This window comes from Cervus canadensis, chromosome 7 (assembly GCF_019320065.1).
Source record: "Cervus canadensis isolate Bull #8, Minnesota chromosome 7, ASM1932006v1, whole genome shotgun sequence".
NCBI classification, from domain to species: domain Eukaryota; kingdom Metazoa; phylum Chordata; class Mammalia; order Artiodactyla; family Cervidae; genus Cervus; species Cervus canadensis.
This window is the reverse complement of record NC_057392.1, coordinates 40,826,776-40,844,512: the sequence shown is the minus strand read 5'-3', so window position 1 is coordinate 40,844,512 and position 17,737 is coordinate 40,826,776. Positions and strand designations below refer to the sequence as shown.

General features: G+C 43.8%; 1 protein-coding gene across 1 annotated transcript in view; it reads right to left on the bottom strand.

Moving 5' to 3' along the window:
- The window catches only part of ARHGAP31 (Rho GTPase activating protein 31), a 119,885-nt gene that overhangs the window by 51,267 nt on the left and 50,881 nt on the right, over positions 1 to 17,737 (bottom strand). Inside the window, exon 2 of the mRNA XM_043474979.1 lies at positions 279 to 381. Within this exon, the coding sequence (XP_043330914.1) occupies positions 279 to 381 (103 nt within the window). The remainder of the gene's footprint in view (positions 1 to 278; positions 382 to 17,737) is intronic.

The following is a 17,737-nucleotide window of genomic DNA, read 5'->3' as shown; positions in this document are numbered from 1 at the left end:
TTCAGCTGAATCCACCTAACAAGAATAAATCTGGTGCAAGACATAGGAACAGATTAAAAGCCCTCAGGAGTTTCTGTTGGAAGGAATTACATCAGATTGGAGAGCTTCCTGATTAGATTAAGAATAGTTAGGCATCTGAAAACATTAGCACTTGATCTTGTGCCCTGACATCCTTCCCTCAATCCCTTTAGTTTTTAGTACTCCCAACACCTGCAGATAGACGTATGGACAGAGCAAGGACCATGGGAGAATTCTCTGGGGGCGATTCTTGGACTTACCTTAGCCGTTGTATGTTTGAGGTGACTCCTGAAAGCCGATAAATTCCATCCACGATGCCGTGAGTCTCTATAAATTCTGCACAGCTCTTCAATACATATGGAACTATGCAAAGGAAAAGAAAAAAGCACTAGGTTTAAGTCTGACTGTCTTTTAGAGATAGACTTTTAAAAATCCAGGTAACTTCAAAGAGAAGTATGGAACGCATATGAGTTACAAGTGGAAACAATTACGTTTAAATGGAAGATGATGTTCTTTGGTATTTAAAAAAAAAATCATAGGGTTTTGTTAAAGTTGGAAAATGCGTGTGTTTTAAGAGTTAGGTCTTAAAGAATTTGAAAAATATGCAAACACTTGGATTTTTGAAACCAGCAGTGACCTTGGAAATCCCACAACTCACTCATTTCACTGATTCTCCCAGTGTGGTCTCCTGACCAACAGCACCAGCCTCTCTTCGGAACTTGTTGGGAGTGCAGATTCCCAGGCCCCACTCCAGACCTACTGAGTTGGAAATTCTGGAGGTGGTGCTCAGCAAACTGTTTTAAAAAGCCTTCCAGGTGACCTCTGTGATATAATTAGAGAACTCTTGCCTATTTTACACATGAGGAAGCCAAGGGGCAGGTAAATTTATTTACCTCACTTAAGAGTTCTTGTTGCTTGCAAAACGTAATTAACATATGGAAAAATGCTTATGATGTACCTATTTACCTATGATGTAGATAGGTGAAAGAAAAACAAGGCACAAAATCAAATATATGTTGTGAATTCAGCTATATTTAGAAAACTGCAAAAGAAAAAGACTGGAAGAATATTTGCCAGAATGTTAAAGGTGATTTAAAAGTTAAAGTGTTTTTTTTTTTTTAAGGTGAGAACCATCCCCCACTTCACCACCACCAAATGGGTCAAAGAGTCATTGATTGAATGGACCTCATAAAAGGGACCAACATGGCCTGTTGAGTTCCTGCCACTCTGTAAGTCCAGTGTCTGGGTAGAAGGGTCTGGTTGTGCTGTTCTCCCCTCAGGGCTGGACCTGATCAGCCCAGCCAGCTCAGTGACCTAGAATGGAAGCCACAGGCCCTCTGGATGGCATGGAGAGAGTGGCAAGTCACTTGCCACTTTGGTCCTTGGGTAGATCCACCTGAGGTCCCTCTGTGAGCGTGCTGTGGATGGTATGGAACTACTAAAGCCTTGGATGCTGAAGTCTTCTGGCACAGAGGTAGGGTGGAAATTCCATTACTGCGCTGTGCTCACTCCCCCAAAACATACACAATCCATTAATATCTTAGATTAGACTAATACCAATCTATCAGTGCTTAATGCACTTGATCACACCTGCACACAATTCCAAGCTGGACTGAACCTTTACCTGAGTAGATACTAGGCATTCAGACTCAACATTCTTCTTGGATTCTCTGCTACAACACTTTACACACAACTCCCCCACCATTTCAACTGCTAATCATTTTAGGTGCTAAGTAAAACTCATCATACTTACCATATCCCACCCATCTTTCAAAGACCATGCATCTCTAGAGCCTTTCCCCTCCAGGACACACCCATGTTTTGTCCCTGTCATTCATGACCAACTTACCTCAGGTGGAAAGAGGGCAGGGAGTGAACTTGCGGTTGGAACTATTTTTTTTTAAGTTGTTTCAAAGTAGTTTATTTAGGGGTTCCATTTTCATTCCTCAAGTGGTTTTTGCCATATACTGACATGAGTCAGCCATGGATTTACATGTGTTCCCCTTCCCGATCCCCCCTCCCGCCTCCCTCTCCACCCCATCCCTCTGGGTCTCCCCAGTGCACCAGCCCTGAGCACTTGTCTCATGCATCCAACCTGGGCTGGTGATCTGTTTCACCCTTGATAGTATACTTGTTTCAATGCTATTCTCTCAGAACATCCCACCCTCACATTCTCCCACAGAGTCTAAAAGTCTGTTCTGTACATCTGTGTCTCTTTTCCTGTTTTGCATATAGGATTATCATTACCATCTTTTTTTTTTTTTCCGTTACCATCTTTTTAAATTCCATATATATGCGTTAGTATACTGTATTGGTCTTTTTCTTTCTGGCTTACTTCACTCTGTATAATAGGCTCCAGTTTCATCCATCTCATTAGAACTGATTGAGGCCGGAGACCACAGAGGTGGAACTACTCCCTATGAATGAATACAGGGTGGGAGTGGGGTGTGGTACATGAGGGGCTGTGAGTGTGGGCAGGGGTCCAGAGTCCCTGCCTGGCTTCAAGCTGAAGAGCTTTACTTTCATGTATTTTATGAAAAAGGTTCTTGGTGAGATTTTTGTCTCCTACCCTTGTGCCTCTAAATATATTTTAAAAATAAATAAGTAAACGGCAAACAGAGTTCCAATGCTTAAAAAATTTGTCTTGTTTAAAAACAGACCCCTATTGTGCACAGCAGGTTGACTCTTTTTCCACCACACCAAGCTGCTGTTCTATAACCTGCCACAGGTGGTCATGATGGAGAGTCCAGGTTTGGACTCCTAAGTGCCTTTTGTAACCTTGGGCAAAATATGCAGTAACTCTGTTTCTTAATTTCCACATCTGCAAAATGAGGATAACAGTGATATTAACCTCATAGCTAGGACTGAAATAATACTTGTTAACACTTAGCACAGACCCTGGAATATAGTATGTATTCTACAACGACAGTTGTTTCTGTTTGAAGTTTTTGTATGATGTAAGTTTATCATTTGTGAGATGCAGTCTTGGTGAAAACAGTGTACTACCCTCCCATCTGGTAGACAGTGGGGCAGAGCTGACCAACTGCTTACAAGTTCACATTCACCTCCACTGTGCGCAATGGGTTTTACATCTGTCTATGGTTCAGTGTTTCTATTTGAAGTGATTCTGCTCACCTGATGCCACTTTTCTTTGCACTGAGGTGTATCTTCATAAAATAAAGGCAGGGGCACCCAACAGCGTACAGATTTCGTTAGATTTCTGAACTATGCTTGCCCTTGATATGTTTCTCGGTGTGTGTCCGTACCAAGGAATACGGCTGTTGCAGGGCACAGGTGGACTTGAGAGCTTGGGGACAGTCCCAAGGAGGACTCAAAGACAAAAGCCTCAGCCTCGAAGAGCCCTTATACAGAAGGGCGGGGCAGGGTCACAAGTCTGTCCTATCCCCTTCTCCAAGAGCCACCTCCCAGCACCAGGGCACTCCGCCGCAGCCCCTCAGGCTCTGCTTGTTTTCAAGGTGAGGGAAACACGTTCCCGGATGTAGCCTCTGCCATAAATTTACTCTGGCTTTGGTACAGAGGCCCTAGAACCTCTCGTCCACAGCTCTGTTTAAACAGGAGGCAATTTTAAAACAATCCGAGGGAAAAGGTCCCAGTCACTGAGGAGTGTTGGCCTTCCTGGATTCTCGCCTCAGGTCAAGTTGGAAGACGCACGAATTCTCCATCATGCACAGTGAATGGAAAGGAGCCACTTGATCTCTGTAACCATCCAGCTCTAGAGCCAGAGCAGAGCACTTCTCAGACTGTGGTCCCAAAGAGGGCCAGCAGCAGTAGCTGCCTCCCAAGTGACTCAACGCTGAAGCTGAAAGAATCACTGTCTAGACCAGTGATCCTCATTTTTTAACACTGATACAACCCCCTGGGATCTTGTGAACATGCAGATTCCAATGGGAGGGTGGGAGTCAAGAATCTGCCTTTCTGACAAATTCCCAGGTGATTCAGATACAGCCAATCTGTAGCCCTTGCTCAGGGTAGCAATGCTCTAAAGGTAATACTGACCAGTGATATTTCAGGGGCTTACTAAGAGTTTAGTCTCAAAGTCTCAGAATTCTTTAGACTATTGTTCCCGGGGTCCAATAAAATTGGGGACAACCTAGGATTCTGGACAGGATAAAAGCTTGAAACAAAATAGCTGAGTAGTTAGAGATGGAAAGAAAGCGTCCATTGTCTATTTAGGTTGCCGTTGGAGGTTGGAGTCACAGAGCTAGTTTTGTGGGATTTACCATGGACCCAAAGAACTTCAAGTCTCCTCCTACAGAGGGGCACACAGTTGCTGATTATGATATAATGCTGTAACTTCTTCTAATTGTTGCACTGATGGTTCTCTAAGTCCTTTTCTTGTTTTGTTTTTCCTGGATCAGCGATCTTAAACGTTAAATTTTAATCTGAGTACAAAATAAATCTTGAGGTGGTTTTTTATGATGGAAAAGAGCACTTTGATTTACGCTTTACAGTTTACAAAATGTTTTAAAGTCCTTTGTTTCATTCGATCCAACTTGGTATAACTAAAAGACATTGTGTACTTGTAAATAAATGTGGGGGTACTTTCCTCAATTCTCAACCTCTTCAAGGGTTTAGGGAAGAAAAAGCCAGCAGTCAAATCATTTCTTTGAATCGCCCCCAGAGGTAATGTCTACTAAGCTACCCCAGCTCCCTGCATGGCCAGGATCTAACCAGATCTGGCAATGGAAATTGGAAAAAGCACAGTTTTATTTGGTCAGTTATGTGGTCTTGGCAGCCACATTCTTTCATAATGCAAACTGCATTTGTGTTTTAGAGAAACATGGCACTTCTCCCTTCCCATTCTGGATTTTTGTTAAGGTCTTGGGCTGCTCAGATTTCGTTTCCTCTCTGGGTGCTGCATCCTTAATCTTCAAAGTAAAGTCTAGTGGTGCAAACACACAATGGACTACTACTCAACAATAACTAAGAATGATATAGCATATGGGTGACAGAAACCAGACTACAGAAGAGTACATACTATATGATTCCATCCACACAGAACTGGAGAAAATGCAAACCAATTTCTAGTGGGAGAAAGCAGGGAAGAGGCAGGACTGCAGAGGGGCTGAGAACACTTGGGGCATGATGGATACATTCATCATCTTGATTGAAGTAATAGAAAAGACCAAGGATCACTGGTGGCTGAAGAACTGATACTTGCAAAGGGAAAGGCAAAGAGAGACAAGCCGCTAAACAGGGAAGAAAGCTTTGAGACACTTCTGCTGGGCACAGGGGAGGAAGGGAGGGAGGGCTTCAGGTAGTTCTGCTGTGCTGTGAATGAGCCCGCTCTACAAGGGCAGTTTTTCAAGAGATGAAATAAAGATTTAAATCACTTTTCTATTATTCTTGGTAGTCAGCAGAGAACTTCCTAGCTTTCCATCCCCCACAGTGGCTCCCGTACTTCTCCCCCTGCCAGCTCCCACTCCGTATTTCTGTTCCCTCCTTCTTCAGTCCTGCGACCCCATCTCTCCTGCACTGTGTTCCTCCCAGCCTCTGTGGGTCTTGGCTTGGCTAAGAGGTCTCTGTCCCCTTGCAATTCTCCCTCTTTGATTCTCCCCCCTTCTTTAGTTCTTATTCCTCCTCTCTGTTTTAACCTCTTTCTACTCCCTTCCTCCTGGCCTAATGTAGAATTATAGAATTTGTGGTGTTTATTTTTTAAAGTACAATGTTATCTGTTTTTTACAAAAAGCAAATTAACTGCTTTCTAATTTTCCAAGGGAAAAAAAATTTAAGTATGCCCTGTCTTCCTTGGAGTAGTTTCCTTTTTTGTTCTTTTAACCTTAAACAAAATTTGAGTTACAAATCAAGTGTCATAAAGTTCACCCTTTTCAAGCACACAATTAAGTGGTTTTCAGTATATTGACAGAGTTAAGCAACCATCACAACTTTAGTTGCCTGCAGGAAAATGAACTGGGAAGCTGGAGTCAGGGCTATGAGTAAGAGGGAGACTCTTCATTATATACTTTTTATACATTTGAATTTTGAACTATCAGAATATATTACCTTTCCCCAAATTTTTTCATAAAAACCCAATTCAACAAATACTTACTGCAAGTCTGTTCTTACCCAGCACTAGGTGCTGGGTGTTGCCTGAAACTATGTCATCTCTGTCACTAAGTTGCGAGCTCTCTAAGGACAGTAAAGATAGCACTGTCTTTTTCACCTAAAATAGCCTTGAAAACACAATTACTTAAAATGTTTTGCTAAACAAGGGATTGGTCATTACTCTCCAGATAAGTTTTCAGTGTTCCATTGATATCTGGGTCCTTCAAAGAAGAAAACACTTTTTATGTGTTATGAAATAATAGTACTGCATAAGGTGCTATTTTTCTCTTTCAGTAGCCTTCTCCATAATCATAGCCAACCCACAAAACAGGTAAAATTCTTGATTTTGAAAATGTGAATATGATTCTCAGAGAGGTTACGTAAGTTGCCCAACATCACACAGCTAGTAGGTGCCAAGTACACCTATCTGATTCAAACCCTCCTTGTCAGGAGGATAGGTTCCATGATTTAGTGGCCAGGTATAGAGGCACCATTTAACCATTTAAGGAGAGCTGTTTGATTCCTTGCCCTCAACTACCAAAATGTCTGAAATTCTACCATTGCAGTCCCTACCTTATGGTGGTGATGGCTTTTAGGTCAATTGTATTTGACAAGGAAGCCAAGAAGACTCAACGGAGAAAAGACAGTCTGGGAAAATTGGCACTGGGAAAATTGGATACTCACATGTAGAAAATCAAACTAGACTTGTATCTTATACCACTCACAAACATTAACTTAAAATGGACTAAAGACATGAAACCATGGAACTCCTAGAAGAAGACATAGGAAAAAAACTCCTTGACATGGGTCTCGGTAATGACGTTTTTGGCTATAACATCTAAAGCACAAGCAACAAAATAAAAAATAAACAGGCAGGACTACATCAAACTAAAAAGGCTCTGCACAGCAAAGGAAATACCCAACAAAGTGAAAAGACAACCTATGGAATGGGAAAAAATATTTGTAAACCAGGTATCTGATAAAAGGTTAATATCCAAAAAATAAAAAGAACTCAAACAACTCAATAGCAAAAAACTAAATAATACAGTCAGAAAATGGGGAAAAGATCTAGATGGACACTTTTCCAAAGAAAATATACAAAAGGCCAACAGATACATGAAAAATGCTCAACATCACTAGCCATTAGAAAAATGCTAATTAAAACCACAATGAGATGTCACCTCATATTAGAATGACCATCATCAAAAAGATAAGAGATAGATGCTGACAAGGATGTGAAGAAAAGGGAATGCTTGTGCACTGTTACTGAGATTATAACCTGCTATAGCCACTATGAAAAACAGTATGGATCTTCAGAAAATTAAAAATATTAACAAAACTGCCATATGATCTAGTAATTACACTTATGGAAATATATCCAAAGGAAACAAAACCACTAACTTGAAAAGATATCTGCACCACTCAGTTCACAGTAGCATTATTAACAACAGTCAAGACATGGAAACAACATGTGTCTCTCAAGATGATTCGATAAATAAGTTGTGGCATACATAGATAACAATAATATTCAGCCATAAAAATAAGGAAATTCTGCCATTTGTGACAACATGGATGGACCTTGAGGGCACTATGCTAAGTGAAATAAGTCAGACAGAGAAAGACAAATACTGTATGATCTCACTTATATGTGGATTCTAAGGGAAAAAAAAGAAACTCATAGAAAAAGAGATCAGATTTGTGGCTACCAGAGGCAGGGACGGGGGAGGTGGAGAGAAGGGATTGGAGAAAGGTGGTCAAAAGGTACAAATTTCCAATTACAAGATACATAAGTACTAGAGTTATAATGTACAGTATAAAGATTATAGTTAACATTGCTGTACATTATATATGAAAATTAAGAGAGTAAATCCCAAGTGTTTTCATCATAAGGAAAAAAATTTTTTCTTTTCTTTCTCTTTATATTATATTTATACGAGATGATGAGTGCTAACTAAACTTAGCATGGTAATCATTTCTCAATATATGTAAGTCAAACCACTACGCTGTACACCTTAAACTTAAATACGGTGGAGTATGTCAATTACTGGCTTCCCAGATGGCTTATTGGTAAAGAATCAACCTGCTAATGTAGGAGACGCGGGTTCAACCCCTGGTTTGGGAAGATCTCGTGGAGGAGGAAATGGCAACCTGCTCTAGTACTCTTGCCTGGAAAATTCCATGGACAGAGGAACCTGGCAGGCTACAGTCCATGGGGTTGCAAAGAGTCGGACACAACTAAGCACAGATACACACATATCAATTATATCTCAATAAAACCTGGGGAAATGAATAAAAAATGAAAAAGATACACAAATGTAAAGAGCAAAGAGTGACTGTACAGTCCCTTTTACACAACATTCCCCAATATCTTAAACAGTAAAAGAGACACACAGTGAAAAGTTATAGCATGTTTTTACTTTTCTATATTCTTAATTTTGCTTTTCTGAATTTTTTGTAGTGAGGATGAGGTACAAATAATTTTTTTAAAGAATAGGTTTAAAAAAAAAATAAGTTTCAGTAAAGAAGCCAAAGGGCTTTCTAAAGTTAGTGAGACAATTTCTGTATGTTTGTTGAAGTCCTTTCCAATGACCCTGGGAGGTAATTACTCCTGGTTAAATAGAAGTATTTGCCTAACCTGCTGGCCTGGTGTGGCAGGACGAACTCTCCCCACTGCAAGGCGAAGCTGCTGACGTCAGACTGCATCCTGGAGGCCCCTCCTCTCCTCCCCTCCAGGCTCTCAGCTCCCAAGTCAAGATGGTTCTTTCCCACAAAAGTGTCCAGGCCCTCCCTCTGACCCACACCCTCACTCATCCCACCTGAGCCCTCTGGTCTCTACTATCCATATGCCCACTGCTCCCAGTGACAGTGATTCTCCTTCCATCAAAAACATGTACTGAGAGTCTATCCAGCCTATGGGACAAAAAGGCAAATAAGATCTTTGCTCATGAGAAACCAAGAAGGAAGAGACAATTCCTGTGCACCTACTATGTGCTGACCCCTGGGCTCACCACTTTCATGCATTATTTATACTCAGTGCAATCCTCCCAACCACTTTCTGAGGAAGGTATGTCCTTGTTTTATGGAAACTGAAGTTCAGAGGCGTTAAGCAACTCAGCCAGTAGGAAAAGACCAAGCAAAATATCTTAAGTGCCCTTGAGAGGCACAAAAATGTGACAGCGTTTCTTCTAAAAAGATTACACAAAGATGGGGGAAGTCAGGCAGGGTTTCTAGGTGTTGATCAAGAACAGGAAATTGTGTGCATTACAGAGAGCTGACAGTAGCAGAGGACCTTTGTTAGAGAGGACTGAGGCAGGGCCTCACCCCGGGGCCTCACGATGCTGTGAGATCACTGGATAAAGAAGGACCTACAAGGCTATGCAATAAGAACTCTGACATTGGTTCCCAGAGGGTAATTTGAGATGCTGTGATGTGATAAGATACAATGTGATGCAATATATACCGCGATACATGCAGAAAGCTTAAGTAAGCTTCCAGCATATAATAAGCACTTTGTAAACATTACCCACTTTCTGATGGGAGCTAGGGCAGGGAATGGTATAAACAAGGTAGGAAAACAAGAAATAATGTGGTGAATTCCAGGAATGCTGACTAGACCTGTCCAGTGGAGGGGAAGGTAAATTCAGGTAAACTGGGGGAGTTTTGACAGCTAAGGAAGACTGTGTTCTGTCTTGAGCTTCACTGCCAGACACACCTTTCTAAAACACTATGATAAAGACCCCTACTCTGAAACCATCACTGGCTCCCCACTGCCTATAGAATAATGTCCAATCTAGACAGTTGCCTACTCAGAGGTAACTCTGGAATTCTTCCCTTCAAGGGAACAGGCTTTTGAGAAAGTTGGGTCAGGGAGTGGGTAATACAAAGGGAAAGTGAAGGTTGCTCAGTCGTGTCTGACTCTTCACAACCCCATGGACTGTACAGAATTCTCCAGGCCAGAATACTGGAGTGGGTAGCCTTTCCCTTCTCCAGGGGATCATCTCAACCCAGGGATTGAACCACTCAGGTCTCCCACATTGCAGGTGGATTTTTACCAGCTGAGCTACCAGCAAAGTCCTATGAAGGGAAAGATTTGCCACAAACATATCACTCCAACAAGAGAAAATAAGGTGTCCCTTTAGGGTCAGTGTAGAGGACCTCTTAAACTTTGCATAAGATGAAAGGGGAGGTGAGAGGGCCCACTCTTTTCTGGTTGCTCCTGAAAATTCCTTTAAGAAAGGTCAGTGCTTTTGTGACTCAAAGATAAAAGGCTGGTTGAGGGCAGCCGAACACCTGGGGCGACACATCATCAGTTAATGAGCAACTGGAGACAGCCGACCAGGGCCTCACAGTGGCCTCCGGGGTGTGTTTTGGTTTCGGCGAGGGGAGGGTTGTGACCACGAAGAAGGGTGGAGCTGACCAGAGAACCTGGGTGAGGTGGGATGAGGCCACATGGAGAACAAACCTGGAGCAGCCCCCACACGGTCTCGGGCTCAGAGCGGGCCCTGCCCGCCTTGTACATAGGAACTGTGCAGGGAATGTCACTCTTGTCCCTTGCTGAATATGGGGGTTGCTAGGCTTGCATAATTTATGAAGACTTTTTTTGGCTCATCTTTCCTACTGTCTGACTTTGCTCTCAGGGGAGTGTGGAGCAGACATCACTCACTCCATAAGGCTGCTCACAGATGCCAGAAAAGTTCTTCCGGGCATGCCCCAGCACACTCCCAGGCCCAGCTGGGAGCATCAATTCCCTTCTTATTGCCAACGAATCACTGAACTCCTCAGTTTAACTGCATCCAGACCAGTCAGCTTGGCCTACCCGATCAAGATTTTATTTCCTGGACTAAAGCAGACCTTCTCTTTCTTCCCACCTGCTCCTTGAGATGCCATGGATGGAGGCTCTTCACAGTGATGGATAAAGAGGATGGCCACGTCTGCCTACAGGGAGAGTCCCAGAAGGGGGAAAGACGGAGCTGAGTAGGTTAATGAGACAGAAATAGGGAAACCAAACCAGCTTCTTGAACTGCATGCTCACTTGTACCAGTCATCTTAAGAATGAGGACAATGTAAGCTTTCTTTCTCATCTGAGTGTCTCTAGGCCATCTTTTTTTTTTCTGCATGCCTTAGTAGGTGATCATGGGATGCACTAACCAAATGCTCTGTGGGGACTCATGCTTAACAGTCATTAGTTCATTTAATTCTCACAACTCTGAGGTGTAGGCATTGCTATTCCTATCATACAGATAGAATACTAAGGTTTGTTGTGGTTAGATGGCTTGCCCAAGGTCAAACTGCTAGTGGCAAAGCTGGGGTGCAATTATGAGTCTGTCTGGATTCCAAGTTCATGCACTTTCCAGTACATTGTATAAGCCTAACATCTATACCAGGGAAACCCAGGCATAGACCAGGTATGGGGAAGACCAGAAAGCTGCAGAAAATTGAGGTGATTGGGTTTTCCCTAGCGGCTCAGACGGTAAAGAATCCCCCTGCAATGCCGGAGACCCGGGTTTGATCCCTGGATTGAAAAGATCCCCTGGAGAAGGAAGAGGCTACCCACTCCAGTATTCTTGCCTGGAGAATTCCATGGACAGAGGAGTCTGGCATAAAGTCCATGGAGTCGCAGAGTCGGACATGACTGAGCAACTAACATTTTCACTTTCATGTCCGAAAGCAACTTGATGAGAAAGGACCTATGACAAGGAATTAAGAAACCTGGGTTCTAGTCCTGACCTCCAGGTACTAGATTTCAGACCTTTGAGGAGAGTATCCACTATGTTCCTCTTTGAGTTGCCCCCAGCTGACTCACAAGTACTAGGTGCTAGGTACATATTAGTTAAAACAACATGACCAGTTGTATATCTGGAGCAAAAATATAGCTACTCCCAGCCTCGGGCTTTCATCTGCACAGGTTCAAGTTCTGGATCTAGATGATGGCTAATGTTCCTTCCAGGTCTAACATCCCATAACCTGTAAACTTCCTGGATGAAGCTGGGGAGAAGCTGGGCTGGAAATTAAGAAGCCAGATTTGACCTTTACCTTCGATATTCAGGTCCTCATCCTACTGGTTCTGGTTTATATCTAGGACTTCCATGATAAAACACTTTAGTTCTTGTTAGTTTTGTTTTTGTTTCTTATTGGTATTGTTCATTGACTCCCCATCTTGCCCAATCCATAAGAAGAGAAATTTGTATTAAATAAATTTCAATCTCAGCAGGTTTACATGTATCTCCTTTGCAATGGCTGGACTCCTATTAACCCCAGTGCTATTCTGATTATTATGGAGCCTGGGATCCTCCAGGGACTTGGTTTTAAATGGTGCTGAGCTCATCTGAAGGTCCCCCTCGACTGATGGGACCATGTCCTGAGAGCAAGAAGTATCTTCTCTTTCTTGTTGTACCTTCTGGTTTCCTGGGAGCCTCAGCTTCCTAATGGCTTCCAGGTCTCTGGCACCATGGGTTCTTTTCATTTCTAGGTTTTCCCCAAATCATCTTTGCTAATGAAAAACGGGGAGCATTTAGAAAAAACAACTTCATCGTTGGCCCGCTGTGTCTAAGGGAAGAACAGCCAGGTAGCCCTTATCAGCTTCTCCGGGCACACCCTCTCCTAGCATCCTTCCATTTCCTGCCCAGTACTCCCGAGCCACAGGCAGCCATTGTTTCCAGAACTGCTCTGCTTGGAAGCCCTGGTACCCCAGCCTCCCAGAGCTTCCTGTTGTTACAAGGCCTCTCCTTCCTGCTGAAAACAACAGCATTTCCCTGCCTATGTAACCCTTCTGAGGCAACTCATTTCTACCACGAGCCTGTTTTGTGCTTGCAAATACTGGGTGCTCATTAAACTTATTTAGCTTTTTTTCCCCCTTATTATACAAGGGCTACAAGTAAAAAAGAAATTAAATACAGATAAGCAAAAGAAAAAAACGTCACTAAATCTCATGCCTTGCTATTGGCACTTGAGACCTCTTTGGTGTTCAAGGTTTAAGACTATGCATCTATATATGCAGAATTTACCCTGGACCCAGGGCCACCCATTCCCAAAGGCTGAAACAGAGGCAGGGAGGCCTGCCTAGAAACCAGCCTCTCCGAGGTTCTCACATTTGTTTGCAAAAGAGGCTCTGAGGAGCTTAAGGAAAGTGCAGATTCCCAGAGATGCCCCTGCAAATTCTCAGCACTATTCTTAGAGAAACTCTGAAAGAGATCCTCTTCAAAACTCCGCTAAAAAATATGGCAGGAAGGCTTCCCTGGTGGTCCAGTGGCAAAGACTCTGCACTCCCCAGTACTGGGGGCCCAGGTTCAATCCTTGTTCAGGAAACTAGACACCACATGTTGCTACTAAGACCCAGTGCAGCCAAATAAATAAATAAATAAAAATTTAAAAATATGGCAGGAACTCATGCAGCAACTGAACATGAAAAGGTTGGGGAGGTGTCAGAATGGTGACATTGTTGGGACTTCAAGGGCTAGAAGTGAAAGAAAGAAAGTGAAAGTCGCTCAGTTGTGTCTGAATCTTTGCAACCCCAGGGACTGTAGCCCTCCAGTTCCTCTGTCCATGGAATTCTGTAGGCAAGACTACTGGTGTGGGTTGTCATTCCCTTCTTCAGGGGATCCTCCCCACCGAGGGGTCAAACCTGGGTCTCCCAGATTGCAGGCAGATTCTTTACCATCTAAGCCACCAGGGAAGCCCTTAAGGGCTAGGAGATTCTCCAATCCATCTCCCTCCAGGCTGCAACGATGAACTTTCAGACAGAGATCTGATTGTGTTTGTCCCCAGTGAAGACCAAGAACCACAGTGGGGGTATGCTCGGTTCTTTGTGATCTTTTCCTCCGCGCTAACCTCTCTAGTCACAGCACACTCCCCGTCGGTCCTGAAGCCCACCCCTCATGCTGCACTCTTCTTCTTCTGACTGAGATACACTCCTCAGCCAGATGCTTCATGGTTCTTCAGATTACTTCTCTAGAGCCTTTCCGGTAACCTCAAAGAGAGTAAATCACCAAAAAACAAGACCCAAAGCTCTGCTATTTGGTCTAAAACTCTGGACACCATTTTATGAAGCAATGAAGATCGTCTAACTTCTTTGAGCTTCTGTGTTTTGGCCTCGGGAAACAGTTGTGGGATATGATGTAGAGCATTTTGGAGACTAGCATCCCTCCCTTCCCCACTTTTCTCTCTGAATCTCTGACACATCACAACAAAAAGATATGCTCTCCAGAGACTGCACCTTTATCTTGGCAGGGAGAGCATTATTCTTTACACAAAATCAGGCAAAATTAACAGCGATCTGCAGTTTGTTAAAAGGTCGAGGGAAGATGATATCCAAGATTTTATCCTGGTTTTGCAGCTCATGAATTACTTAGTATTCTCTGAGTGTCTCTTACACAGAACCAGCTTCATGCAGAGGCCAGATACTATAATTCTCCGAACCTGGTCACTCCTTTCCTTACTCACCACTCTTAGACCCTTTCTCTCAGCTCTGTCTTTAGAAGTGATCCTCACCAGATATGTTTAAGGCTAAGGCTCAAAGATAAAGATGGCATGAAGGATTATTGTCAAAGTTCTGGGCACCTTCTTAGAGGAGGAGGCAGTCAGAAATAATACCTAAAGAACGTAGGCAATTAATAAAGAAAATACTAATTTACCATGCAGACTTATTTCTAGAGTTAGAGAGGCTGGAAATCAAATATTAATACTTCTCTATACTTTAAATTTATAACTTTTGTTCTCTTCACTTTTTCCTTAGCAGTTCCCAAACTGGAATTTTCTGGGATTTCTCTGAAAATCCAGTGATTAAGGCTCAGTGCTTCTGCAGGAGGCATGGGTTCTATCTGATCCCTGGTTAGGGAACTATGATCCTGCATGCCTTATGGCAAGGCCAAAAAAAAAAAAAGGAATTTTCTGCTGCTTTCTTTTTGTTATAGAAAATGTCAGCAGTCAGATTCTGATCCAAGGGTAGCCCAAGGATGACAGCTTTTAAATGGTAAGGCTCAGATTCTGGTCCATTTCCTTGGGCACACAGAAGGGCTCAGGGAAGCCCCGGGGTCCTCTGGCAGACGGCAACAGCCTGTGCTGGAAGTAACAGCCTAAAGAGGCTCCAAGTGGAGACTGAGTCTCTGCCCAAGCTTGCACATAAGGAGGCCACTGTAAAGCTTCCACGAAGAGAAAAATGACAAGAAACTCGTGTTGTGAAAGATTTGTTAATCAACTATGCTCCAATATTAAAAAAAAAAAAAAATCTGTCAGTATCAATCACAGTGAGGAGAAGCTAGAAGCAGAGAAGTCTTCTGGGAGAGAGTCCAGGCACAGGGTAAGCCATCCCTGATCTCCAAAAGGAGTGAGTGGTCTTAGAGCAACCTGTGCAAAATTCGTACTTGATTGAGTGGGTTTCGTTTTGGTGTTTTTTAAAACATCTTTTTTCTATTCCATAAACTCTATAAGGAGCTATGTCTATCTTGCTCAACTTGTATCGCCCATGATCTTGGCTTACAGTCTAGTCTTCAAGCAGCACGTGGAACAGGGCAAAGCTCACACAGGGATAGATGATGAAAAGAAGGCTTGGCCAGGTACAGGAATGTCATCTGGACCTTACGCAGGACATGATGAGATGACACTGTCCTAGCAAGGACCAGATTAGATGCAAAGTACGCATCTGTCTTCAGGGCTCTTTTCCTTCCCAACTCCATATTTATTTTCTCCTTCCCAACTGCCCCATCCTTATCTGCAAGCATCTGCTCCATACCTCATTCCTGTTTTCCATGCTTGGTCAACCAGAATCTTTAGAATTTTGGAATGTCAGAACTGGAAGGGACCTTAAGATCACCCGCTTGATTCAGTGTCAGGAAACTGAGGTTCCAGGAATTTGGAGACTTATCCAAGGTCACTCGGCTGGACAGCAGTAAAGCCTTAACATTAGAGGGAGACTGAGAAAAGGGTATCGGAGTGTTGAAAAGTGATTAGGACTTCCTTTCTTTCAGATTTGGTAGATTAGGGTTTAAATGCCTGCTAGGCCTCTCTCTGGCCCAGACTGACTAACATTTTGGTGTCAGAAGTAATTTAGGATATTTAAGTTGAGGCACATCCTTAGCAGTCAAATCAAATTAAGTATGTTTACTGGATCTTCACGTGTAAAACCGTGTGCCGGATTCTGTGGATTCAAAGAAGTATCCTGGACTTACAAGACCCTGCCCATGGCCTCAGCTTACAGTCTAGTTAGTCCAATCACACGCGGTTAAATTGTGGGTAGAACAAAAAAGTCAGGAAGAGCCCTTTCTTGTCATGCTACAGCTGTCAGGCAGGAGTCAGCTGGGTTTAATGATATCTTTCTGCAGACAGAGGAAAGGGAGTCAGCTGCCAGAGGCTGACTCTTCCTTCTATAAATTTGCTTTCTCTGCTTAAAAAGTGACTAGCTAATCCTGAGCAAGGAGGAGGGATTTGCTTATTGTTTTAAAGACTCCACAATTCCTGTTTAAAGAGGGTGTGGGCTTGCAATGGCTTAAATCCCCTGAAGACAGAGAGACAGAATAGCAGCCTTTGAGGGTGCTCTCAGAGCAGAGTGGCAGGTGAGGCCAGGGGACACAGAGGAAAGCAGGCCTGAGCCGGTAGAGGAGATGGGGGACCTGCCAGGAGGATCAGCTCTGTACAGAGAAAGGAGCAGTTCTGGTGCCCCAGGACCCAGCGGAGGGCAGCTGACTGCCCAGGACGCAGGCCATGTGACTGACTCTCCATCCAGGGGATCTGAGAGGGATTGAGGGGGCAGGCAGCAGGTGCCTGGGTGTCCACACAAAGGAGGTGGGCAAGGGCTGATGGACCCTTCATGACTCAGTCTTGAGTGCAAACTTCATGACCTATGTCCTGCTGTCTTGATTTGGAGCCACTTGCTTATTAGCTCACCCAGTGGTCCTCTCTTGCTTACTGTCTCTCAAGCATCCGAGAAGAGAGGCACATCAGGGAAGAGAAGAAGGTCCCTGCTTTGGAGAAGGAAATGGCAACCCACGCCAGTATTCTTGCCTGAAGAATCCCATGGACAAAGGAGCCTGGCGGGCTACAGTCCCTGGGGTCGCAAAGAGTCGGACCCAACTGACGAATATCACACTCTCTCAGTGGTCCTCTCTTGCTTACCTTCTCTCAAGCATCTGGGAAGAGAGACACATCAGGGAAGAGAGAAAGGTCCCTGCCTTAGTTGTCTACATTGTTGAAGCTGTGCTCAGGTCCCACCCCCTTCACAGACTCGTCTGTCCATCAAGTATGTTTTGGCACCCACTCTACGCTTTGGGGGCTGCCACTAGTTGCCAAGGATGCCATGGAAACAACAGGCCCCCTCTTCAAGGAGCTTAGAGTCTATGTTCCTGCTGCTTAGTCACTTCAGTTGTACCTGACTCTGTGTGACCCTATGGACTGTAGCCTGCCAGGCTCCTCTGTTCATGGGATTCTCCAGGCAAGGATACTGGAGTGGGTTGCCATGCCCTCGTCCAGGGGATCTTCCCAACCCAGGGATGGAACCTGGTTCTCCTGCATTGCAGGTGGATTCTTTACCACGAAGTGAGTCACCAGGGAAGCCCTTAGAGTCTATGGAGTGGGGAGGGCAGTTCATCTAAATGAATCTCCTCCTGTACTATGCCTGCTTAAGAGCACAGTGTCTGGAGGTTTTAGGCCTGGATTCAAATCC